Here is a 26,238-nt window from a genome sequence, read left to right on the forward strand (position 1 = left end):
TTTTCGTGGCAAATAACCGGAAATCTGTAGCTTTATTACAAACTTACACAAGTGACAATATTGCTTTTCACACATTATTATTTATTCAATCAATTACGAAATTAGGAGTACAGCAATTTCAAAACCCATGCTTAATAAGTTAAAAAATGAAATGGCTATGCAAAAGGATTTTTCTCCACATCATTGATAACTTGATTATCGTGGAAGAGCGGGGTTTCAAGTGCACGGTATGGATAAAGAGAGAGGCAGTAGGTGCGTAGCACATGTATATAGTACCATGGGTAGCAAAATTAAAGCATGCATACATAAGTATAATCATGTGGCTAAGAATGGATTACAAAGCAGAATATTGAGTGTTCATTGCCCAGCCATTTTCTTAGAAGTAGGACACGGCAAAATCGAGTAACTTGGTCATTCGAATCCGAGTCGAATAAGCTTCAAGCCCATACGAGTATTCGAGCGTCATCCATCATGACGTCATAGCGGTAATGTTGACTTCACAAGTTCAAATATTGAAGTCACAAGAAAAGTGATGCCAGTTACATATGTCATCCAAAATAGATTCGTATTTTCCGGACCATGATTGCTTCGCAGCGCTTTGTTAACCATTGCGGTGGTCGATCACCTTGGTTTTAACGACTCGAGTCATGAGTCGACTCCAGTCGCGATTTGTTTTTGACTCGACTTGACTCGAGTCGTTTTTTCAAATGTGTAAAAAGACTCGACTCGATTTTGTATTGACTTGACTTGTACTCGAACCAAGTCATATGACTCGAGACTAGGACGGCCAAGGCAGACATTCCATTGTAACTTCGAAGAACAGTCAAATTATCACGTTATTATTATTTCGTCGATCAGTCCTGATACTTGGAAAATAGCACCAGAAGCTGTTAAGACTGAGAAAAATTACTATATTGTGAATGCGAACCATTCTATGTCACTCAAGCAGAGTTGAATAAAGTGGATTGAACCGGTTTGAACTGAAAACAAAACATAATGACTTGGACTCGGACTCTCGAGTCAAAACACTATGACTCCGACTCGACCCTCTATTCACTGACTTGAACTCGGATTTGACTAGGTGGTGAATTGACAAGCTATAAAAGTGAGACTTGTGACTCGGAACCTTGTGACTTGGCTTCAACCCTGTCGATCACAATTTAAGAGAAATGTCATTCCATGAATGTTCGTAGCCTTGCGGAACATACTTTTCGTTGCTGAGATTACGGCCAACTGAGGTTTAGAGTCTCTAACGGCGGGGAATATAGAGTATCGCAACTGTATTTTTCGTTGATAAAACATATCTCTTGGTGTGACGGCGAATATTTTCATAACTCGGAAAAATCGACTGTTACTGCTCGACTAGAATCCTTCCAACGATACTTGACTCGAGTTCGAGTACTCTAATCGTTATGACTAGCCCGAATCATGAGTAATCAATGACGTTATGTGTTTTTCAGTTGGTTCTGGATCTGAATTAAATTATCATGTGATCACCGCAGAGAGAAAATGACTACCGGATGATGGTATGCTACATATTTAAAATTAGTATCAGTTTACTCCGTAGCTTCCTATATACTTTCAGGTATAAATCCGTCATGTCCTTCATCATGCTTTTTCCTTTTTACGCCTGGCAAAGAAATTGTTTGAAGAAGCCATGTTTCCCAGCCGGAAACCGTATGAGCGTACTTACCTTCTTCTCATGACAACTGCAAGGATGATTATAACGAGAATAGCTAAAGCTAAAAGAATTCCAAGCGCGATAGCTGCCGCCAAAGTCGAGACCGCGCACGATTCATTCTGTCCACTTGGCTCTGAAAGGAAAAATGAGCATAAATACGCTTACACAAATCAACAGAACAGATTTCTATGCCAATGCGAACCCAACATCTGATAGATAACCACATTATTCCTTCATTATTTATCATCCCCCCGTTTCCCAATCGTTATGCATGTTACTTTAATTCAATTGTCCAAAAGCTCACAGTGTGTTTTGCACCAATTAAATAATGGACTGTGTCGTGGGAAGAACAGAAATGCCAATTCGAATTATGTGCACCACAGGTTGGGAACAAAATTGTTACGAATTCTAGCACAAAATGAGAGATTCGCAAAGTACTTTGGATCAGCGGTTCCCGACCTTTTTGGATGTCGGAGCTGCATTTCAAACTTCAGAGTACGTATGGAAGCAGCATTAAAACTCTCGAATAGGCTACTTGAAAATTTAAAGGTAACTATAGCCTACCTCTGGTTCTCACCATACAGCTAATTCAAAAACATGCACATAGACTTCTATAGATTCTATATTGGTTATTTTAGCATTGATAGACGCAGATTGGCGAGTGATCTACATTGAAATAAACTGAAATATCATTACTACAACATACTGTTACGTCGTTGTGAGATAGCTTTTCATGCATTCCAGCACTTAATGCACAAGTTTAAGAGGATTATACGGTGTATAATATTGGCCTGCAATTTATACTTGGCTATGAGCCATCATTTAGATGTTAGTAAAATTGTGTCGAAATGTACTCTTCACCGAGACGACATATAAAGGTCTGTGACCAACAGAACTCAAGAATGTATCCTTGACTGACGGACATTCATCCATGCGTTTGACGCTAGTCTACAAGAATTATCTTTCCCGATTTTCAGAAGCGGCCTTGGACGGCTTTAGACATAACTAATATCCCTCATTTTGGCATTCATATACAGAAATTGACTATAACTATTCATAGAAACAAACAGCAACTGTCGTCTATTATACTTTTGTGGCATATTTAGAGGCCAATCAGAGCCGCAAGAAGGCTACCTTGGAGTCTCGGTTGGGAATCACTGCTTTAGATTGTAATATTTTCGCCAGTTAGTGACAAAACATTATTTACTCTTGATAAAGTGTAGTTAGTACATGACCGTCAAAACTCTTGAAATAGAACTGAAACATATTTGCAGCACATGTAGAAACAATGTATCCAAGCACACACAAAATGAATTCCACCATGGTTACATATTTTGATAACGTACAGAGCAGTGGTTCTCAATCGGGGGTTCGCGAAACTTCCATATTTGCAAAATAGTTGATATCCGAATTTTCATTTTGTTGAAATTAGACAAAATCAAAAAGCACTTTCGTTTCTTGCTTTAACTTGCGGACTCACATAAACAGAATGGCCATCTGAGATGAAAGATTTCTCTGTGCAAACTACTCGTTTTCATTGCCAATAGAATACCTATACTAACGTATTGCTGTTAAGGGACGTTTTGGAAATCATTGTTTGCAGAGATACATTTTTTCCTATGAAATACAATGACCACTATTCCAGAATAACTTCAAGATGAGCTTTTAGATAGAAATGACTAGGCTGGACGTTATATTGGTTCATGCATGTTGCATTTGTAGCCGAAGTTGTCGTCGGAAGCGTTACACGTTATTATTACATTCGCAACCACGTATATCCTTGTGGAAATGGAATTTCGGCACTCGGTCATATCAAATCGAAGGCGCGGATTTTCAAGATATGGATATTTCAAGAAATACAGCTACAGAATTCGCTTTGAAATAATAAAATGTCTTCACAGTTTCCACATAAATAGTATGATGCACATTCAAGTCAAAATACAAGCATTTTCTACTGAGTAAATACTAGTCCGCCCTCAAGATTACTGGACGACGATCTGACGTATCGATCTCGCCTTAAGCGACATGCCACCCCATTTTTGTCGCTTGCTTTCTCTATACTATCTTCTTTTCATTCAGTGTGGATGCCTCCTCTTTACATCGCCTAGGCCAAGGTGGGTGTCTGATTCCAAAGACTACTCCAATTTGTTTCGACACCTTCCTATCTTTTCATTGTATCGCAATTTTTGTGGCGTAATGAACTGATAAAAATTGCTAATAAACCGAACTGAAATGTTATTTTAAAGAAAATTCATTTTGCCGTTGTTTATCACTAGCCTACAGTTAATAATTGCACATGACAAATGACGGTTGCACGAAAATAGAGGTAAATTTGAACTGAGACTTGGGGGTCCGCAGGGGTCCGTGACAGACCAAAGAAGGTCCGCAAAGACAAAGAGGTCGAGAACCACTGTTATGGAGTATCCATGAATTTTGCTTTGCGTAATACAAAGCCGTACTCAACCACAAACTTACCAGAAGTCGGCAATGTGCAGTCGCTCGGAACTAGTGCTGATACAGCCTGCGTTGACCCTGGACCGATTCCAAAAACCGGATAGTTTCCATACACGGTAACACTGAAAATTTTGACATCGAACACTAATCAAATATACAACCATGTCTAAAATCAAAATACCCTATCTTTCAGCCCATTTACATGGTCAAGTCGTCTTGAAGCCAAGTCGTCTTGGAGTGACGCCATGAGACGGCTTGTCAAAGTGATCGAGTTTACATGGTCATGTTTCTCGCATCTCGAGTGATACACAGCACTTTGGGATTTAGCTTGGGAATATGCTACGGCAGTTGAGATATCCAGAAATACTTCAACACAATTCTAGAATGATCAAATACACCGTGTATATATTCTTTCTGATAGTGAGTTGGGCAAGTTATATTGTTGGCTGCAGCCGCTTCATAAGTTGTGACGCTGAACAAATAAGACCACGTGCATATTATAAAAGCAGTATCATGTACTGATATAGCTTTCACATTCACCCAGTTGAAATACGTGCCGGTTTCGTGAAATATGAACATGAAATGTTGGTATGTTGCTGTAGTCTGGATTCGTTCTCAAGTACCGGTACTGTTCAAGCCGTCTCCAAGCGACTCTGCGGAACGGATCGAGCTCAAGACGGATTGAAGCCGTCTGCCTTTTTCTCTTTTTCAAAAACGAGAGAGTCGGATTGACGAGTCAGCTTCAAAGCTGACCCAAACGGCCATGTAAATGGGCTTTTTGTCCATGTAGGCTAGCCTTCAACTTACTGCGTTACGTTTGATTTGTTCACTTAATTGGTACTTCTGCGCATTACGCTCACCTGTAATTGTCCGCGGGAGCTCTATTGGGTATCACATAAGTATTCTGTGTGGTAGATATCGCCTCCGTGTGAGATGTGTAGCAATTAGACTGTGAAAAGAGGCTCATATATGTAGAGATGGTGACTTGTCAGTAAGAAAGTACTTCTACTTTTCAGAGTACTGAGATTTGCCTACTTGTACAACTTCCACTACTATTTCAACAGCTTTTGTGCAAAAGTACTCACTTTTTCTAATTTTGGTTCTGAAAAGTATAAGGTAATAGTTTAGGGATAGTTTGCATCCCTTCTATGGGGACTGATGAAAAATTTCCCGCATCAAGGTAACTGAATATACTTTTGAAAATTGTCTCTAGCGTCAGTTGTCATTTTCACCATGCAATTCAAAAAATATTAACTTCCAATTAAATGCTAAAAGTATATGAATACTTTCATACCTTCATACCTACTTCTGATGTGTAGAAATTTACGGCGTTACTTTTACTTCTACTTGAGTAGCTTCCTTGACTAATTTGACCAGCTCTGCATAAGAGTAAAGATTCTGACACTGTTTGATAAAATCACTTACCGAAACAATAACGATGACAAAACCAGTGACACAACGTAATGGGGATATCGTGACAGCAAGACTGCTTGGATTTGGTGCAGAAATAGCGATATTTGGAGAAACAGCTGGAAAATGCATTGAAATTAATTAGATAAATTGCTGAGAGCATTAAGTACCAGGAATGTAATATGCTCCTACATGCTGATATAGGCACTACACTGCAACATAGAGTAATTATGTACTCACGCTCTTCTGCTGTCCGACAGGTTACGAAGCCTTGACGATAAGAAGAAAAACCCTGATAGCTTGCATTGAGATTTACATCGACTGTAAAGTTGTAGTCTGTGCATTGTGACAATCCAGAAAACGAGGCTGTGTGTTGTCCAACATCTTTCAACATGTAGTTAGTGTTGTACCCAACGGTATAGTTCTGCAATACGTGATGTGTTGCGCCACGGCATCATGTACTCGTTCACTTTTCAATACAAAAGAAGACGACAACATACCTGTATGAAATCTGCCATGCTACCGAATTCGGGAATACTGTAGTTGACCACGATGCTGTTTTGAGTCGATGACATACACATCACATTGGGCTCTGGATATGCTGCTAATTGTGAAAGACTATGATATCGGTATTGCATTTAATGAAACAAAGTATTATACATCGTTGACTAATTTTCAAAGTATAGCAGACATGAGACTTACACGCGGTACCGGTACCGGAACCAAAATCCAATGCTGGAATTGTCCGTGTCACACCCGGGCCCAATCCAGCAACGGGAAAGTAACCATAAACTGTGATGCTGAACAAAGAATATTTGAAAATTATTATTTCATCATCACATAAGGAACTAGCAGAATATATAACATTTCATATAGTTGATTATATGTCTGCCGGCTGTTACATCGAAAGATCATTGTCTATCCAGGAGGAACGACTGATAATTCTAATTGCTTTTGAGTCCAGTAAATCCCCACGACAAGTAGATGATTCTGGCTGGATCCACATATCCACATATCCATATCCACATATAAGTAACAGCAGATTGTACACACATCAACGTACTGCATCATATTCAATGCATCACTACCAACCTGTACTCGTCTGTGACAATCCGGTTGGAAATTACGTAAGTTGTTTCCGTTGTAGAGACGGCCTCTGAGTAAGAGCCACCGCCGTTGGACTATTCAAAGACACAGATCAGTGAATTTTCATGCAAGTACCAGTTCAATGGCTTACCCGTACGTAAATTATTTCGTAACTAGCAGCACAAGTCAGTGGCGACACGCTAACCACAATTGCGCTAGAATCCGTCGTCGAGATGGACACGGCTGGAGTATAGGCTAAAAACCACACAGAGAAGCTTTAGAAATTAGCTGGTGAGTAGTCAGCTTGAGGACACAAGTTTCAGCAATCCTTATTTTACTGAACTTCATGTAATAGAAACTGGGAAGTTTGAAATCAAAGACTAACTGGTTGGTAACATACTCTCTTCTGCTGTGCGACATACGGCAACACCCTGCTGAAGTAGAACGCCGTCTTCTACACTGGGATCAATGACCGCGTCTACGGTAATGATATACTCCATACACTGTGACAATCCAAAGAAAGAAGCCGTGTTTTCTCCAAAATCTTGAGTCAAGTTCTTGGACCCTTGTTGAACGGTATAGCCCTGTACATGATACGAACAAGGTTTATCATATGCGGAATTGTGTTATATGAAAGAGACGTGGTTTACTTATTGAACAAATGACTAAATTTATTCCTCATTTTTATAGTTCACTATGACCAGCAGATTTTACTAGGTAGTTAGGATACCTTTTTGTTGTGATGCCGTGATTTTGTGGTACTTTGAAATGGCTAAACAAATTAATGGAAGAAAGTAGACTTGCTCACAAGGATGACATCTCCTCTGTTGCCCGGTCCAGATACAGTATAGGTGACCCCGACACTATCTGTAGTAGCGGAAGTGCATGTCACGCTGGGTTGTATGGACACTGTGAAATAACAATGAAAGTCACCGTATTCCGCAAGCAATTTCGTTGCGTATCAAGATATTTACCTTTCGTCATGCATGTAACAATTCCTACATTTACATTAAAGTCCACACCCGTTCGTTTGTTAATCGACACTGTCAGCATGTAAGAGGTAAAGGGGGATAACCCAGTAAATCTGGCGGTCTTTTCATCAAAGGTATTTTGCACAGTACTTTCTCCAGTTCCAGTTGGCGATATTGCAACCGTGTAACCCTGTCGATATTCGATATAGGTTCGAAACGTTATGCCTGATTGATCTGTTTCTTACTTCAATCGTGGTAGAATTGAATCTGTTGTCAACTGGCGATACAGCGTAGCTAACCTCTAGCATGGTATCGGTAGCAGGCCCACAGACTGCAATAGGCTGGAAAGTGTCTGAAAGCATATAAATATATATAGATATATACATTGAGTAGTATATTCCTATTGAAATGAACCCGAATATTTTCGGCTGAAACTACTCAGGGGTAATCGTCAGCAACTAGTAGAGAATTGGAGGAGAACATCATATGTCAACAATCGTTGCTCTTTTCCAATTCTCGCCTAGTTGCTGACGATTACCCCTGACGAGTGTCAGCCGAAAATATTCAGGTTGATTTGATATGAATATACTACTCAATTGTATATTGAAGTTCTGTACCTCCAAGAAGCTCCTTATATATATATATAGCTGACCAGTGTCCAGCTGTCCAGTGGAAAGTGGCCAATACCATATTTCAACACAAAATTTATGGGCTTACCCGCTTCGGACTCGACGCACACACTTGGAATCGAAGCTGAAATCTGTTTGGTAGTTGCTGGACCCGCACCGTATATGGGATAGTGTCCATATACAGTTATGCTGAAGGTAGATAACATCAAATTTATGTCATGATATGGATTCGTATGCATAGTTAGTGATGACAAAATGAGGTCTAGGATAATCTTGATTTATTTCGTAGTCCATTGGTTACCAACCCATTTCATAAAAATTTAAAAACCTTGTGAATTCAGTGTATCTTCTGATACAACCCTAAAGCCAAATTCCCACCTAAAAATTTTAAAATTCCCCTTAAGGTGGAAATTTTCCACGGTTGGGAACAACTGTCCTTGTCACGGCCAAGTGGCAGCCAACAAGACAAGTAGTTAATGAAAAAATGTACCATAAAAAGTTCGATAGAATGTACTAATAGAAATCAGTTTTGATTGCTGCAATATGTATCCAGTAAAATTCATGAGAAAGTATACAGATTGTCTGGGGTGTTGTTATCTTCAATAATCATTCGATCACAGCAAATTATGTTGCAATTACTTACTTATGCTCGTTACTCAATATAGCAGGATTTGTATAGAAGAAAAAATGGTCAAAATTATGGATGTATACAGCACCTACATACGAGAAAAATTTCTTACAGACAGTCCCCAATCACCAAAACACCTGTTTTTGACGAACCTGTAATGATCTGCGGCATTGCGCTCCGATATTATATATGAAGTTTCCGATGTAGTAATCACATCCGTATAAGAACCAGCAGAATCGGTCTGCCATAATACGAAGTTCAATTATTTGAATCGGCGGTGAGAGCAGATCCACACAATAACTCACCCGAACGATGGCTATGACGTAGTTTGAAACGCACTGTAATGGTGTAATGTAGACAATGAGTCTGCTCAAGTCAGCAGTGGAGACCGACACAGTAGGGGATGATGCTGTGACACAAAATATTAAAATGCAATCCTGAATAAATAGGAACAGTAGAATTGTATTACCAGTATTACCACACTACCAGTAATTTCCAGAGTTCCATACAACAAACCAGTCGTTGGACTATTTTACAAATCAATAACAAAAAAACTTATGTGTTGAACATACGTTCTTCTGTCGTCCGGCATATTACTGAGCCTTGTTGCAGCAAGACGTCATTTAGCGCGCTCTGTTCAACAGTCACATCTACATCGACCGTGTAGTCCATGCATTGAGACAAGCCGGTAAATGAGGCCGTGTTTTCGCCAAAAGCGGGAGACAAAACACTGCTCCCTTGACTAACTGTGTATCCCTGTGAGTGAAACAGATGGTTTATTACTTATTTTTACCTGATATAATGGTTCACATTTTTCCAGTCGCATAAAGTAACATATTTAGGTAATATGGTCATGAACTTACTTCGATGATACTAGAGAGTTCGACAGACTGTGGAATACTGTAGGTCACAGAAATACTGTTACTTGTCTGTGCCGTGCATATCACATCAGGACGTATGGCAACTGCAATAAAGAAGAATTGAGACGTCCATAAATACATAATCATATTGTCATGGCTGATATCAATGATACTCACGTTTAGTTTTGCATGTGACTAAACCTGACAGTATTCCAACACTTGTTGTAGCAAATTCATTAACCGATACTGTGACATTGTATTCAGTAAACGGGGTCAGTCCAGAAAATAAAGCTGTAGCATCAGCAGAAGACTTTCTTAGGACACTCTCTCCAGTTCCAATGGGCGAAATTACGACCGCAAAGCTCTAAAAGTAGAATAATATGATGGAAGTAACCTGGGTATATGGTAAAAGTGCGATTGCACAATGAACACGGATGGAAAAACACATTTGTGAAATTTAAGGCACACATTATAAGTTTCAAATATATGATCAATCGATTAAACGAAATATTGGTGTAGTTACCTCAATTGCAGAGGAATTGAGTCCTCCGTCTGAAGAGGACACCGAGTAGTCAACCCTGACGGTATTCTCAGTTGTTTCGGAACAATACACTGTAGTCCGGTAGAGTGCTGTCAAATCAATACAGACTATCTTAGACCAGCCCTAAGTGTCATTGGCAATCTTGAAATGAATTTGGAAATGACATTTCTAGGAATTCAATCACTGGGCATTATCTATAAATGATCATGAATTGTTGTAATTGGTATTCTAAATGATGTCAGCAACACAGGATGACGTAATTCTCCAATTAAACTAGAAACAGTGACACCGCTCTGGAAGATTAGGACTGTTTTGTAATTTTTCGAAAGACCCCAGTAATTCATGATACACAAGGATGTTTATGAAGACTAATGCACCAGGTCAATCGTGGTGGCTAAGGGGTGTTATCAACATTAGAATTCTTCTCATTGCCTTTTCTACCAGTTAAGTAGCTGCCTCGTTAGCTTCATTAAACATGTCACAGCAGAATTTTCTACACTAAAGTAATCTTTTTTGTATGTGGACTTTTTAATCAATATATGAAGATGACAAACAGTCGGAAAATATGCCTTCAATATATTTTGCATTACCGGCACTCAGACAAAAGATTGTGAGATCCATAAGAGAAACATTAATTCTACTCACGTTTTGTTGTGTAATTTGCAGTCAGTACTCCTATCACAATATTGGCATCAAGAACCTTGCTTCCTGAGATGGTGATTGTATATTGCGTTGACGGTGACAACCCATAGAAAGACGCCGTTGTTTCATTGATTTCCGTTGTAATGGAATCTCTCGTTGCACCCTCGGACGAGATTGTCAACGTGTAATTCTAAATGTTTAATGCCGCTGGTAAAATCACAGGTGCAAGCAGTTATCTTGTTTCAGTGTTTTGGAGACAACGAGCAGCCATCTCTAGTGGGACCTCATTGTATTTGCATTTTTTCCCGTTTCCTTGATCAAGGTTTGGAATCAGCAATGAAACATTCAAATAAAAACATGATTACTTCTATAAGAGCAGAGTTCCTGCCGAGTCTGCTTGGAATAGGATAGAAAACCACACTGAGTGTATCGGTGGTAGTTTCAACTGCTGCCACAAACTTGAGCACATCTGAAAAAAAATCGTATCGGTGAATTTCTATTACGTTTATCATTCTGCCTGATCCCCAGTGAATTTACGCCAGGGCTGAAGAACCCTTGATTTCAGAGCACCATGCATTTCAATCCAGTCTCTTATTTGATGATCCCTTTGAAAAGACTTTCAAGGGGCCAGCTTTGGTGTTAGGTTATCCCAGGGTTGTAATGACTCGAGTCATGACTCGACTCGAGTCAGACTCGAGTCACGATTTTCAGATGACTCGACTCGACTCGAGTCATTTTCACAAAATACGGAAATGACTCGACTCAAGTTAATCTGTGTATTGACTCGACTTGGACTCGAGTCATTGCGCATGACTCGAAGCAAGTCATTGACTCGAGATTCAGACGGCCAAGACCGACATTTCATTGTAATTTCGAAGCCAACACATAATTGGGATTTCGTTTGTTGGTACTGGTGCTTGAAAATGCGACCAGAAACTGCTAAAAGTGAGGAAAATCAGTATATTATAAATGCGAACCATTCAATATCACCAAACAGAGTTAAAAAAGTGGGTTTAGGAAGACTTTAACTGGAAACTGAGCAGTCAACACAATGACTTGGACTCGGACTCGAGTCATAATACCATGACTCGGACTCGATCCTCTGTTCGCTGACTTGGACTCGGACTTGACTCGGTGGGAATTGAAAATGACTCGACTTGACTCGAGTCAAAAATATAAAAGTGAGATTGACTTGTGACTCGGAGCCTTGTGACTTGGTTACAACCCTGGGTTATCCCACATGGTATGGCAAGTGGGGTGGAGTTAAAGATTATTATACGAAATGGTGTACGATTACATCATTTTACAACACAAGACAAGACTGCGATACAATGAAAAGATTGGAAGGTGCCAAAGATGTCTTTGAGATCAGTAGAAAATTTGTTGGTAGCTCGCAGTGATGACTTGGGACGATACATACGTTTCTAGTCGTAGACAAAAAATGATTGACAACAGGTCTATATTAACTGATTCCAAGTCAAAATTAATTCCATTTTACTGACCAGGAACAGAAATTGCAAATCTAGAAGGCTTGTCAAGACAAAGCTGGTTATGCCACAAGTAAGCGCAGCATTCACATTGTTTACACACAATACGTAGAAGAATTTCATATTTACCTTCTTTGCAGCTCGCACTCACAATGGTATCAACGGTGTTCTGCGAAAACCAGAAATTTTTGCCCATTAGAGACTGTCCCTCATCGGAAAATTCAAGAAGCCTATCCACGTCAACACTGCATCCGATTCCGATGGCAATCATCAGGTCAAAGTTCGAACGCGCTATGTCAACCGCAGACGAATTGCGCGGCTCCCTGGTTCTTCCGTCACTCATTGTCACCAAAATTTTGAAAAACGTACTGCTATTATTGGGGGAAACCAATTCATTCACATGCGACAGCCCGCCGTACATTTTCGTGTCGCATGTGCTCTGGGTAATGTTTTCCACCGCAGGTCTGATTTCAGACGCAGAGTTTTGTATTTCAACCCCTGAAATCTCCGTTATGGCTGCATCAGAGAACTGCACCACGTCTACCAGTAGGTTCTCGCTTCGGATAGACGGATTGAAAGCTTCCGTGATGACGAGAACGTTGCTTTTCATGGTCGCGAAATTGCTATCGTCGATGGAGTCACTTCCGTCAATAAGGAACACCAGGTTGATCGGGCTTTCTGTGCATTCTCGGTCTGAATGTATTGTAAAAGAAGCCATCATTTTCCGAAAAAGAAAGAGAATAAATGAAAAAATTAATTATTATAAATAATAATAATTACATATAATACATAACTGCAAAAACATGGTGTGAGTTTATGTGAACCGGTTCTAAACCCTAATCCCCACGGTGAATACAATGCATTTTCAGGGATTAAATATGTTATGGTATATTGTAGCATTTTTTGAGAATCTCCACAGAGTTATCAGAGCATGTACTAGCATATTCTTGATCAATTGCTAAGTTGCGCGGTTTTCTGGATCAACGACCTTTCTGAACCAAAATGTATGCATTTATCTGTATTAATACTATAGTCTCAATCCAGGAACATGGGCTTTATGTATAAAGAAAGACTGTGGTTATTGCATAATTTAATACCGTAACTTGAAAGGTTTAATCACAGTAATTGACAGAATGGATTTCCACCAACGGTTTACATTTATAACTATTCAAAACTAGTTATATAGTACATGGTATATAATAATTAGGGCCATTTTTATATGACCTTAAAAAATCAATTATATGACTTTATTTTTTGGAAAATATGACTTTATATGACTTTATAACTTTCTTAATATACCCCATAGGGATGCGGTTTTTACCTTAAAATTGATTGCACGCCTTCCTGATGCATAGAAAAAAATATGACTTTAATGACTTTAAATGGCCCTAATAATAATATTTATGCACGCATACGAACATCGATAAGTCACATCATATTTAAATACGCCAGCCAAGGCTGTGTCAACACAAAGAGTTCGTGTATCATCTAAAAATATTACATTGAACGCTCTCGTATTCGACATTTCATGTTGGTGACGTCATATTTTGTGCTACGATTGATATACGATGTTCTTTTGAATTTTCTACTAGTTGCTGACGATTACCGCTGACGAGTGTCAGCCAAAAATATTCGGGCTCATTCCAATATGAATATACTATTCAATCACATCTAATCATTAAAATGGAAGAACCAATTATTATCATGAATTATGCTATAACCCCAAATCAACAGCCATCTCGGTCTCAGGTTTATGTCGATAGAGCATATGACTAAATCTGAGCAATGAACGGTCATTACTCCATAAAAACTAATTCATTGTGAAATTTTTTCTAAAATTCCATAACAATACTTACAATCAGTAGTGCATTGAACCATCAACTGATCTACCACCGTATATGCATCGGGAACTAGGATGGCGCTTATGGAAAACGAATAAGTAGTGGAATGCGACAGGCCATGAAAGGTAGCAGACAAATCGTCACTCGATTGCGATATAGACTCTTCGGCTACTCCATTCAAGAGACGATCCACTTGGTAACCCTAAACGTAAGATTTCAATCATTTACAATACTGATAATAATCCTATGTGGTTGTTAAAATATCTGTGTAACACTCGCAAATAACTTACAGTAATATGAGACGAGTCGCCTGAAGCAGTTGTGTAGTTGATTGTTAAAGATGAATCATTCCCAGACAGGCATCCACCCCGCAGTGTAATCAGGTCTGGATCAAAATACGTGTTATCATCCGCACAAGATTCCTTATTCAGCGGCTACACCTTTGGTGCGGCATGTCACAGAGCTAGGATCTATTTCGAATCTGGCATCATCCGCTTTTTCGACATCGACAGTGAAGACGTAATCAGTAGATGGCAGCAATTCAGAAAACGTGGCGGACATTGACGAGCCCACTGTATTGACGATAGGATTCAGCGATGTGTCATTTGGCGACATTGTGATGGTGAAGTTCTAAATACGAGAGGGTTGTAATGAGTCGAGTCATCACGATTTTCTGATGACTCCACTTGACTCGAGTCATCTTCTCAAAATACGGAAATGACTCGACTCGCGTCAATCTGTGTATTTACTCGTCCTGGACTCGAGTCACTGCGCATGACTCGAACCAAATCATATGACTCGAGACTCATACGGCCAAGACCGATATTTCATTGTGACTTCGAAGAATAGTAAAGTAACCACACTATTGGGATTTTGTCTCATGGTACTTGTACTTGAAAATGCGATCAGAAACTGCTAAAAGAGGGGAAAATTAGTATATTATAAATGCGAACCATTCCATGGCACCAAACAGAGTTATAAAAAGTGGGTTTTACAAGACTTCCACTGGAAACTGAGCATTGAGCAGTCAACACAATGACTTGGATTCAGACTCGAGTCCTAATACCATGACTCGGACTCGACCCTCTGCTCGCTGACTTGGACTCGGACTTGACTCGGTGATGAATTGAAAATGACTCGACTTGACTAGATTCAAAACTACAAAAGTGAGATTGACTTGTGACTCGGAGCCTTGTGACTTGATTAAAACCCTGGGTTGACCATTATAGTAAGATGAATGCATAAAAGTGGATCAGATTCAAAACAGCTGTACCTGAAGCTGCATTTAATTATGATTGAAATATAATTAAATTAACAATTAAATTCATTATACATTATCCCTTGATTGGTCACCGAATCACTATATTTCAATTCTACCTTCTTGAATCATCAGAAGCATTTATAATTCAAAAATTACTAATCTTTCATCTCATAACTGACCTTGATATAGGAAGGATCGCTACCGACCGATGCAGGATCAGTCGCATAGGACATGGCTATTGAAGATTCACTTGTAGTACCACAAGATGCCACCAGCCCAACACGCTCTAAAATAATGCACAACTTTGATTAGTTGATTATCAAAATTATAGATCGGGCTCATCTCTATTATTTACATATTGAGATGTAATCTAAATCAAATAAAACATCCAACGTATTGTCATTCAGCAGGCACCTATGGTATGTCAACTGTATCGTAAAATAGCGTACACAATGCCTTGTATTTCATTGCTATCGTGGATCGAGCTGTGTGGTTTATTATAATTGACTTCATGAAGTCCTTTGGACTCCATCGGCTAAAATCTTGTGATGCCTTGATTCGTTCTTTGTTTAGTCCATGGGTGTCAAACTCAAATTGTGTAGCGGATTCCAGACTTCAGAATTACCCGCGGGCTGGACCGGTCAACTTATTCCAAAATGCTATCCCGTGCCTTTGCTTTTCACTTGAATACCTTATTATCAAGCATATATGGATGATATAAGACTCATAGTGGTTTTATTCCAGCAAGACGCAACACCTTTGTTCGCGAACAATAGAATTGGCAAAAATATGTTGATTGTCCGGTTGAATACAGTCAAGAAACGATTAAAAAGTGGTGCTAACGACGATATAAATTGGCATATTACTATGCTCTGTTTGCTGTAGTCGTAATCTGGCGTTAGCCCAACTCATGCGCTGTGAGGAATACATGATATTCATCAGTAAACGTGGACGTTGGAATTTGAGTATTATTATTAAATCGCAAATCGGGTTTCTCATAAATCCGGGAACCTAACTGGTGGTAAGTGACAGAGCAGTGCGATCATAGATATTTGAAATATATATTGGCGTTTTCGCTTCCCTGAATAAATAATTTTTGGTCCATTTTTCCATAAAACTATGAACTCAGTGTGCAGTTTTTGCTTTCTCAAATTAGAGAGAGTGAAACCACAACACTGTAGTCGTGTGGTTATAATGCGGCCTATGTATATTGAACATGCTCGACATTTGCTGTCTTGAGGGGATATTCAATGAAAGCCTTTCGTGCAATAAATCTCAACATTTGTTACAAATGTACTGGATAATATAAGAATTATCCAGTCTACTCAAAACTGCTTCGCGGGCTGGATGAAATTGACCCGTAGGTTTGACACCCCTGGTTTAATCAAATTACCATCATTTCAAAACATCACGGGATCATAATGCAATGAAAATATTGGAAGGAGTGAGTTTTATTTGGGGAATAAATGAATGACTTAATGAGTGTAGCTTAAAAATTTCATACTTACCAGTGCTGAAATCACATACTTACCTGTTCTATGGAAAAACGCTTAAAATACAATTAAGTGGAACACACCTGATGTGTTATAGCTTGACGAAGATGGTGTGGAAACAATGTCAGCTCCCGGGGCTCCATTTACGGTGACAGACACGTCATAATCTGTGTTTGGATCCAGTCCAGTAAATGTCACGGATTGCCCCTGATCAGGTGTACGAGTCACTGTCCCTACTACATTTCCATTCTGTGATACTGTGATTGTGTAGCTCTGCACAAAATTAGGAATTCATTAAGCTTCTGAGTTGCGACCACTATTAGATGGTCAGGGAATGAGATTGAACTTACTCCAATAGGAGACCCGCCGCCGCCCCAACCACCACCCCCACTACCACCACTACCACCACCACCAGAACCTCCTGAACTTCCAGAATATCCCACCGTCAGCGATGTGTCATTCGCAGTTATTGTAACATCCAATTCAACGTAAGCTAAAGAACACAATATTGTTTCAATGGTATTCGATTTATCATTTCAATGGCTGTGAATTTCAGGCAGCAGGCAGTGAGCTACATCAACTGATAAACAGCATGAGGCGCAGGTTTTATGAACTCACCTTTAGTGAGGCACGTAACGGAAGCCGGCTCCAATGCAAAGTAACGTTTTGGGGTCTTAGCACCGTCGACTGTAATGGTGTAATTGGTGTACGATTGTAATCCTGTGAAGGTGGCCGTTGAATCGGAAAGATTTTGCTGCAGGATATTATCATCCGTTCCATTCGGCGTGATTGATGCAATAATATTCTGTAAAAAATACTCATATAAGTCTTATTCACATGCTCATTTCCCGGGTACATTATCAGTATCCTAAGATCTCATGTTCTCACTAATTTTCTGTATTTATTTCGGCATTTTCAAGCTCAGCTTGCTTGGCTTGTTAGGACTGAGCCGTGAGGGATTTGCCTTTATTTTGTACTTTTTTGGGTGTCTGGTTTATTGACTTCACCAGTACGTCTTAACCATGCTTTTTTGACAGTCTTGCTCTCTTTTGATGCTTCTGTATTGAATTAACGTGAAGAATAAATTCACTTGTCCCAGTCATGCATGGAAATGATCTAGTAGTTATATTTATTGGGATGGAATGTGATTGTGACTATTGAAAATCAATGCTAAGGAAAGGAAAAGGAAAGGACGTAGTTTATTTTTGTCCTTGATGTTTTTGCGGCATATACACCGACTCATGATATACATACACACGATCTGCGCATATGCATATCATGAGTGCATGATGTGCATATGCTGCAGGACAAGGAAGGTGCAGATATAGCCTTTTACGGCTTTCTAAGTCTTGCACTACCCCTCCATGCTACCCCAGTAATGCATGAGCACCAAGCAGGGAAGTCATGGATACCAGTGTTACCAATCAGGTCATTGGTCTGACCCGGCCGGGGATCGAACCCACGACCTACCGATCGAGAAGTCTGACGCTTTACCATTATGCTATCTCATCGCTAGTGAATGGACAGGGATTGCGATGGATGTAACAACAATTTTATAGTAAATATAATTACAGTGCAAAAAAACACTTGTGGTGCAATTCTGAGTTCTTCATCCAAAACTCACAAACATTCTACTTACGTCGATAAACACAGAAATATTTTGGTCAGTTGGTAATATTCTGTATGAGTAAGGCAAGGTCAGTGAAGTGTTGGTGGCATTCAAGGAGTCACATGTCACATCGAACAAGACGCAATCTGTAAAAAGACTTGTACGATTATGATATAAATGCAGAAGGCAAACATACGTTTTGGAATTGTTTAGGACATATCAGACATTTGCCAATTAGGACAAGTCATTTTAGACAGGTAGTTAGGGTTGGGGGCAAAATGTCTGTGGGTTAGGAGTTTAATTGAAAGTTATGTTGTCCTTGCATTATTTCAAAAATTTGCTTGTCATCATTTTCGCATTATGCAACTTTTCTTTCAAGATTCAAAACCCCATAATGTTTCGAAATTTAGATTTGACTTCGTTTCCGATATTAAAATTAAAGAAGTACAGTACATCTTACCTTTGTAACTTGCGTCCAAAATAGCTTGTGTGATGTTGGCTAATGGATCATTGACATACATTGCCTCACTGTTTTGCGTTAAGTCCGCCACCACCTGGTCTTCCACAAAGGCATCTTCTCTCCCACGAAACATCAGCATGAACGGGTAATTACTTTTAGCAGTGTCAACGATGCTTGCATCGCGTGGGTTGTTTGGATTTCCATCAGTCATCGTTATCAGTACTTTGTAAGACCCTTCTCTGGTTGTGGGTGTTACAAATTTGTTGACATGGTCAAGACCTTTGTAAGGGTCGGTCCCAGAACGATACTGCCTGTCCGCAACGGTAAAGGTGATGTTTTTAATCTCATCAGCCGAGTTTACAACGCGCAGCCCAGCAAGTTCCGTTCTGACATCCGAAGAAAATTGAACGACATAAATACTGAGGTCCTCTTTGCGCTGCGCTGGTTCGAATGCATCAATAATCATCAGCGTCCAATTCAAGAGCCCGATGAACTCATCAGTCTCGATGGAATCGCTGCCATCGATTAAAAATACAAGATCGATAGCGTTTTCTTCGCAAGTCGGGGTTTCTGAAACACATTGTTATCACTAGCAAATACATCAACCGAATAGTGTGAGCAAACAAGATTTCAGTAGCCAGTTTTAATTTATGGGAGATGAAAATACCATTGAATTTCTGCTTCAAGAGCAAGGATTCACAGTTGTCAACTAATAACAATCTAATATCAGTAATCAAACATTATCGATTTGATGATCATTTCATGTGTTTATTGATTTGTCTTCTTAAAGGGGCACTGCACTCAAAAAATGATGTGGTCTCAAATGGAAGAGCAGAACGAAAAAAAAATTTTGGCCGCAGCCGTTTTCTTCAGAACGCCACCGTAATGGAGCTGCAATTTATTGAAATTTCCAGAGTTGCAGCAGTCGCGGCTCCGGATAATCTCTTAACCCGTTACATGGCACGATGACTTCATCGTCGCACTTGCTCTACGCGATTACGCAGTCACGCAGAGGACGAGCTTCAGATAGTTGTCAGCCGATGTTCTGAAGTAAATATGTCAAACAAATATCATGTGTCTGTATCTTCCGCAAGACCACTACTCCAAAGGTTGTGCACTGTGCAGTCAATAATACATCTTGAAAATGACAGCTGTATCTGCATCAATATACAACTGTAACGGCATCTCAGTATCATTCAACTGGCAAATACTATAGAGTCGTGACAAGCTCCAGACACAAATCCTCCTGACCTAACACCATACGTTGAGCGCCGCCTTGGTGTGCAAGACATGAGTCATTCATAACATCGACTGACAACTATCTAAAGTTCGTCCTCTGCGTAATCGCGTCGAGCAAGTGCGACGATGAAGTCATCGTGCCATGTAACGGGTTAAGAGATTATCCGGAGCCGCGACTGCTGCAACTCTGGAAATTTCAATAAATTGCAGCTCCATTACGGTGGCGTTCTGAAGAAAACGGCTGCGGCCAAAATTTTTTTCTCGTTCTGCTCTTCAATTTGAGACCACATCATTTTTTGAGTGCAGTGCCCCTTTAAGATAGACAATGTAGGCCTACAATGAGATACACAAGACACAGTGCTATGTGAAATTGTATCTTGAGATCAAGTCTAGAAAATGTGACGATAACCTTAGTTAATGCAATTTTATCAATTTTCTATATGGCCAGCAGTGCATTCACACACGTGCCATGAGTCCACGTTGATTCTACTTCTATTTGTAAGGTATGCCTTCTATATATAATATTCCGTCATTAATGTAACACTAACATACATCTCTCGCAATAAAACGCAGACATATGATGGTATTGAAGTGATACATCAGGACAGTAAAAATGGACAATTCCATCTATTCAAGATTTGGCGACTAACAAATTACCGAAAATGTATGAAAAAGGGTGTGGAAGTATGTGGCAGTAGTATGGAAAATTGTAACTATAGTATGAAATGATTCGATAAAGGATGGAATATTGAAAATTCCCATTTTATACCATATCATGCAATGCCCTACACAATCAGTTAGTATATATAGCTGTCGCGGTTACCACAATCAACATTTCTCAGTATATTATATGAATACATAAACCACACAATAGTAGACTGTACCTCTGGTTGAACAAACAGTATCAGCTGGGAAGACCACAGCATCTGTACTATTAGCAACACCGGTTACAGTGATAGTGTAACTGGTATTAGCTTTTAATGCAGTGAAAAGGACCATCATATCATCTCCACTTTCCTTTGTGACCCTACTAACGTCTGCATCAGGTGGTGAAATTTCGATGTAGAATTCCTGGAAACAATACGGCATTCTTACAGTGGTGTTCAAACTTCATGTTTCCACTACTAGTACTAATATTAATCCAACACAAGCAAATATCTATTAAGAATCTTCATTGTACTTTGGAAGGAATGTCATCATGTTTGCAAGAAACTCATTTCTTTGTAGAATCTCCTTCCGTTGCATACAGTTAATTTGAAAATATTGCTTATTCCTGTTTTCCTGGTGAGACAACTCAATAAACAATCTATCTGTTCCACATCTTACGGTGTTATTTGACCAATCGAATGACCCACTGATCCACAATCTCTGATTACCTTGAATGTAAACTACTATGTAGTTAAGGATAACGCACCCTGATTGTATCGTCAATTCCCGAAGAAGTTGTGTTGTAGCTCACACAGATCGAATTCTCGGTGACGTTTTCACAGGCAATCGTTAGTTCGATACGGTCTGACAAGAAATATTATTAAATTTATCCAATTACGTAATGAATGAATTGGATCGTATTAGATTTCAATTTCCTCTGAAAGATCTTGCATCTTACACAACATCAAGCTAAAGGATGACATTTATTCCATCGAAAATAGTCAATCTGCGACATAGCTGTGTACACTAACGTCATCAGCTGCCAATTTAGCTGCATATGGTATGCAACGAAAAGATGACTAAAGATGACTGCAGGTCACAAAACTACTAAGAGAAAATCTAGCAAAAGCAGTGGTCAAGATGGTCTTAAGACAGAGTATGATACATTTAAAAATAAACCAACTTTTCGTGGTGCAATTTATAGAACTTTGCGCCTTTAAAATATATGCAGCACTGGCTGAGACTTCAATTGCAATGTTGTATGATGTGGATGGATCAAGTCCAGAAATGGAGGTGGCTGTTGTGTTGACCGAATTAACTACTGGGTTATTTCCTGCTCCAGTTGGTGTGACCGATAGTCCATAGTTCTTAATAAAACAGTATTATTACTAGACAACCAGAGTTGCCAATAAGCTGGTGGAAGATTTTAAATGAGCACATATATCAATAATCAACCTAATCTGTTGGTTGTGATGTTACTCAAAATATCTAGATTTCAAAGGTACCACCAAAACTGAAGCAATACTCACCTGGATAATCTCAGGTATAATTATGTCAGTTGGGTAAGAGCAGAATGTCAGGTCTACAGAAAGTATGGAATCCGTAGAATTGAGACATGATGCGTCGACCCCAATACAAACTGAAAACAATAAACATATTACAGAGGTTGATGTGAACGCATATTGCCATTCTCTTGATGTATCGCATATACTGGAGTGATTAGCTAGTAGTCAATCAAGGCTATGTTGATATAAATAATATTATCCAGGAAAATTTTAAATATTCTGAAGCAGTGCGATTACACAGTCCATATGAAGAAATGCATTCAGTACCATAAAAGGTTCGAAAAAGTTGAAGGTCAATATTATACAGTTGCAATGCTTGTCTTCACAATAAATTTAAAATACTCTGCAACCAAGAATGGAAGGTTTAACACCAAATTGTTAATTGTGGAGGATAGAAAGAGCTCCACCATCCAATGACTTCGAATATGAAAGAATTACCTGGACGTGTAGCATTCAAAATAGCTTCAATTGTGTCAATTCTCAGAGACACGAAATCATTGGTGGTTATGGGTTCAACTCCTTTGCTGATATCATTAAGCAGATCTCCCCAATCGATGTCAATGCCGACACCAATCGCAACCATGAGATCGAAATAACTCTTGGCAGTCCCGACAGCCTCCTCATTGCGAACGTCATTTTCTCTTCCGTCAGTCATCGTAATCAGAATTTTGAAGGACTCATTTCGAAAATTTGATTCATCCGTGTTTAGAAATTGAACAGCGGAGTAGGTATGTGTTCCTTCTCTCATTTGTGGAATATTCATGACGTCGGATCTGATTTCGTCTGAGGAGTTTTGAACGATTCTGGAGTCAAGTTCTATTCTGAACTCTTCAGAGTATTGTACTATGGTGATTTGAAGTTCCTTGCCATTTATCTTTTCAGAGGGGTCAAGTCCATCGACGGTGTCTAGGATCCACTCCAAAACCCTGGTGAAATTGTTCTGATCGATGGAGTCACTTCCGTCAATCAAAAATATGATATCGAATGTTCTCTCCGTTTCATTCTCCGGACAATCGTCGACTAAAAAGAACCAGATTGTTATGTTTTGTGTCATAACGCATTGTATATGGTTGAATACAGGAAAAATTTAGTTAAATCCATTGACGTTAACTTGTAATGTGAGATGTAGGATTCATTGCATGTGTAGAGCAGGTACCCAGCAGCTAGTAAATTATATTTGGAGTATGTACAGTGAAAGAAGCAAAAAAATTGTTATACCAGTCCGTCGGTTGACGTGACAATGAGTTTGGATATATCTTGCATATCACTACTTTTGAAAACCTGCAGTTTAGCCATCACTAATTAGCAGTGCAGTGATTAACTGCATTAGACAGTATCAGGGGTCAGATCAAAACATAGCTATAACATATTCAATGTATGCATACTTACGGGTAAGCGGGCAATTATTCTGAGCAATAACAATCCAGACAGTGATATAAACTAGAATTAAAACTTTCAACATGTCGTCGCAATTTGTATGTTCAACTTGTCGACACCATCTAGAAAAACCTAGTGTGATACAGTTATTCAATATAGTATTTATAATGAAACTAATTCTACCGTCATGCTGTCTTTTAACTGTATTTTCCACATAACTGTAATTCATACATTATAAGCTTCCAAAATATATTCACTTGTACGTTGTTTTAATGTCCAATATCATTTTGCTGCATAATATTTCCCATTCCAATAGCACATATCTATTTATTCTATCTAAACCTTGAGAGGGATAGAGAGCAAGCTTGCTGACTTGCTACTAGTCCAATTTAAATATAAAAAAACGACAATATGCTACTATATAATATGTCAAAACTATTGAGAGGATACAACAATAGAGATTTCAAGAAATATAATAGATCTGCAGAAGTTTGCTAACAGATAGCTTCCCTTCTTACGGTACTCAATCAAGATGCTTAAATAGGCGGCGATCTCTTTCCCTGGAATAGCTGGGTGGTGGTTACAATCAAGATTTTTATGCAGGACTTTATATGGAATTGCCAATACTTTGTCAACTTATTTTATTGGATAGTGAAAAAAAAAGAATTTTGACGTCATTTAACGCAGGGAATAGATACAGTAAAACTACCTGTGTCCTCATTATTGAAGAAGAATGTTTCGGGTACAATCGAAGGGCAGAAAATACTTGCTCGAGATAGTATGCTGAAAAGGTTCCTTCAAAGCTGTGGAAGGAAGCTCAAAATACCAATAGTAAAGTGCCTTGATACGTCACAGGTTCAGAACAATAGATTTTGACACCACCATTGTTTACAGATGACATCAATTAAAAATAGCCTTGTCACATGAACTCTGTCACAAGTAGTTCTTCTTGACATTGACCTAACTGACATATCAAGTAACAATTTGATACCTTTGCCTATAAGAGATTACCGGAGTGTATCAAACATTGCCCATTCAATAGACTACAATTACATCGAAAATGTCACCATTCTGCATCCGCTATCAGAGTATATAATTCTTCAAAGTTAGGGTTTTGTGAAGTAATTGGAGGTGGTGAAAGTAGTCAGTGTCCGTACTCAACTAGAAGGGGATAATGCCAAAATGTTTCTCAATTACAAGTAGTAGTGATTACTAAGATATGTAAAAACTAAATGGAAATAGAAGATGAAAGTAAGAGAAGTACTCAAAAAAGTAGTTTTAAAAATTAGATTTCATTGAGGAGTTTTAACAGATAATCATAAGTGGTTACTGACGAAATTGCACGCTGCATCTTTGTGACTAACGAGAAATAACATATAACATGAAAAATAAGTGCAATTTCCAACAATATATTCATTTCCTGGGACACAATGGCTATTTCGCCTGGCTCTTTTGATAATTTCACTCATAAAAGTGGGGTTACCATACGAAATACGTCCTTCTTCTTTTATTTATTCTATTTTTAGTTAAAAACTTTTAAATTACCCGTTTTCTCGTCCGATATTATAAATTTTGCGATTTTTAAAAAGTGTCCCTTTTTCCTGACCTCAAAATACGGTAACTCTACATAAAAGTTATTCAAAAATATCCCTTCACAAAATCCAAAGAGTACTAATGAAGCAGTTTTGCTTAAACACTACAAGTGGAGGTACTTACCAAGGTAAAGTGGATGACAGTAAGACTTTACTTGCTCGCCAATCTGAGTTTAAAGGCGGTTGGAATCCAAACACGGTTTCAATGTATACAAGTCAATCCCAATTTTATGGTTTTGACTCGAGTCATTTTCAATTCACCAGCAAGTCAAGTCCGAGTCCAAATCATTGTGTTGACCGTTCAGTTTGGGTTGAAGTCTTTTACACTTTTTACAACTCTGCTTGGTGATATCGAATACTTCACACTCAGAGTATATTACTAATTTCCCTCACTGGTCAGTTTCTGGTCGCATTTCAAGTGCCAGTACTAATAGGCGAAATACCAATAGTGTGGTAACTTTCCTATTCTTCGAAATTACAACGAAATGTCAGTTTTGGCCATCCGAGTCTCGAATCATGCGCAATGACTCGAGTACAAGTCGAGTCAATACACAGATTGACTCAAGTCGAGTCGAGTCAACAAAAATTCCCTGCTTCAGTCGAGTCATGACTCGAGTCATTACAACCCTGAAATTATGAGTCTGTTAGGGCATGTACGTACCTACATCTTATTCCTTCCACCACACAATTTCACAATACTATACTCCAAATACTGCGAACGTATAGAATACAGCATAGCTTGGTGATTTTAACCACCCACCACA

The 26,238-nt window shown here is 39.0% G+C and overlaps 1 protein-coding gene across 7 annotated transcripts; it reads right to left on the reverse strand.

The window, feature by feature from the left end:
• Positions 1–24,126, reverse strand: LOC145453161 (uncharacterized). 7 transcript variants are annotated; one of them, XR_013919627.1, is made up of 40 exons: positions 23,895–24,126; positions 22,944–23,525; positions 22,470–22,579; positions 22,124–22,307; positions 21,707–21,804; positions 21,177–21,363; positions 19,054–19,623; positions 18,624–18,739; positions 17,603–17,789; positions 17,335–17,477; positions 17,068–17,257; positions 15,671–15,777; positions 14,671–14,860; positions 14,521–14,615; positions 14,246–14,432; positions 12,519–13,082; positions 11,268–11,371; positions 10,906–11,092; positions 10,243–10,349; positions 9,897–10,083; positions 9,723–9,823; positions 9,432–9,615; positions 9,165–9,268; positions 9,012–9,100; positions 8,320–8,420; positions 7,848–7,954; positions 7,606–7,792; positions 7,440–7,540; positions 7,032–7,215; positions 6,783–6,886; positions 6,638–6,726; positions 6,248–6,345; positions 6,046–6,149; positions 5,786–5,969; positions 5,561–5,664; positions 4,996–5,084; positions 4,157–4,257; positions 1,694–1,814; positions 1,042–1,630; positions 1–1,000 (listed from the first exon to the last, which is right to left on the reverse strand). XR_013919627.1 is itself a non-coding variant. In XM_080331115.1 (39 exons), exons 1-39 carry the CDS (start codon positions 24,109–24,111, stop codon positions 1,609–1,611), a joined length of 6,483 nt encoding a protein of 2,160 aa, XP_080187241.1. In that variant the 5' UTR covers positions 24,112–24,126; the 3' UTR covers positions 1–1,608. The 7 variants fall into 7 exon arrangements, 5 of the variants coding, with proteins under 5 accessions (XP_080187241.1, XP_080187240.1, XP_080187242.1 ...); XM_080331115.1 differs by having other exon boundaries at positions 1–1,630; positions 6,046–6,146; XM_080331114.1 differs by having other exon boundaries at positions 1–1,630.
• Between the last annotated feature and the right edge of the window lie 2,112 nt (positions 24,127–26,238).

The sequence above is a fragment of the Botryllus schlosseri genome, chromosome 13 (genome assembly GCF_051294905.1).
Source record: "Botryllus schlosseri isolate E-star chromosome 13, Bs_hap1, whole genome shotgun sequence".
Taxonomy (NCBI): Eukaryota; Metazoa; Chordata; class Ascidiacea; order Stolidobranchia; family Styelidae; genus Botryllus; species Botryllus schlosseri.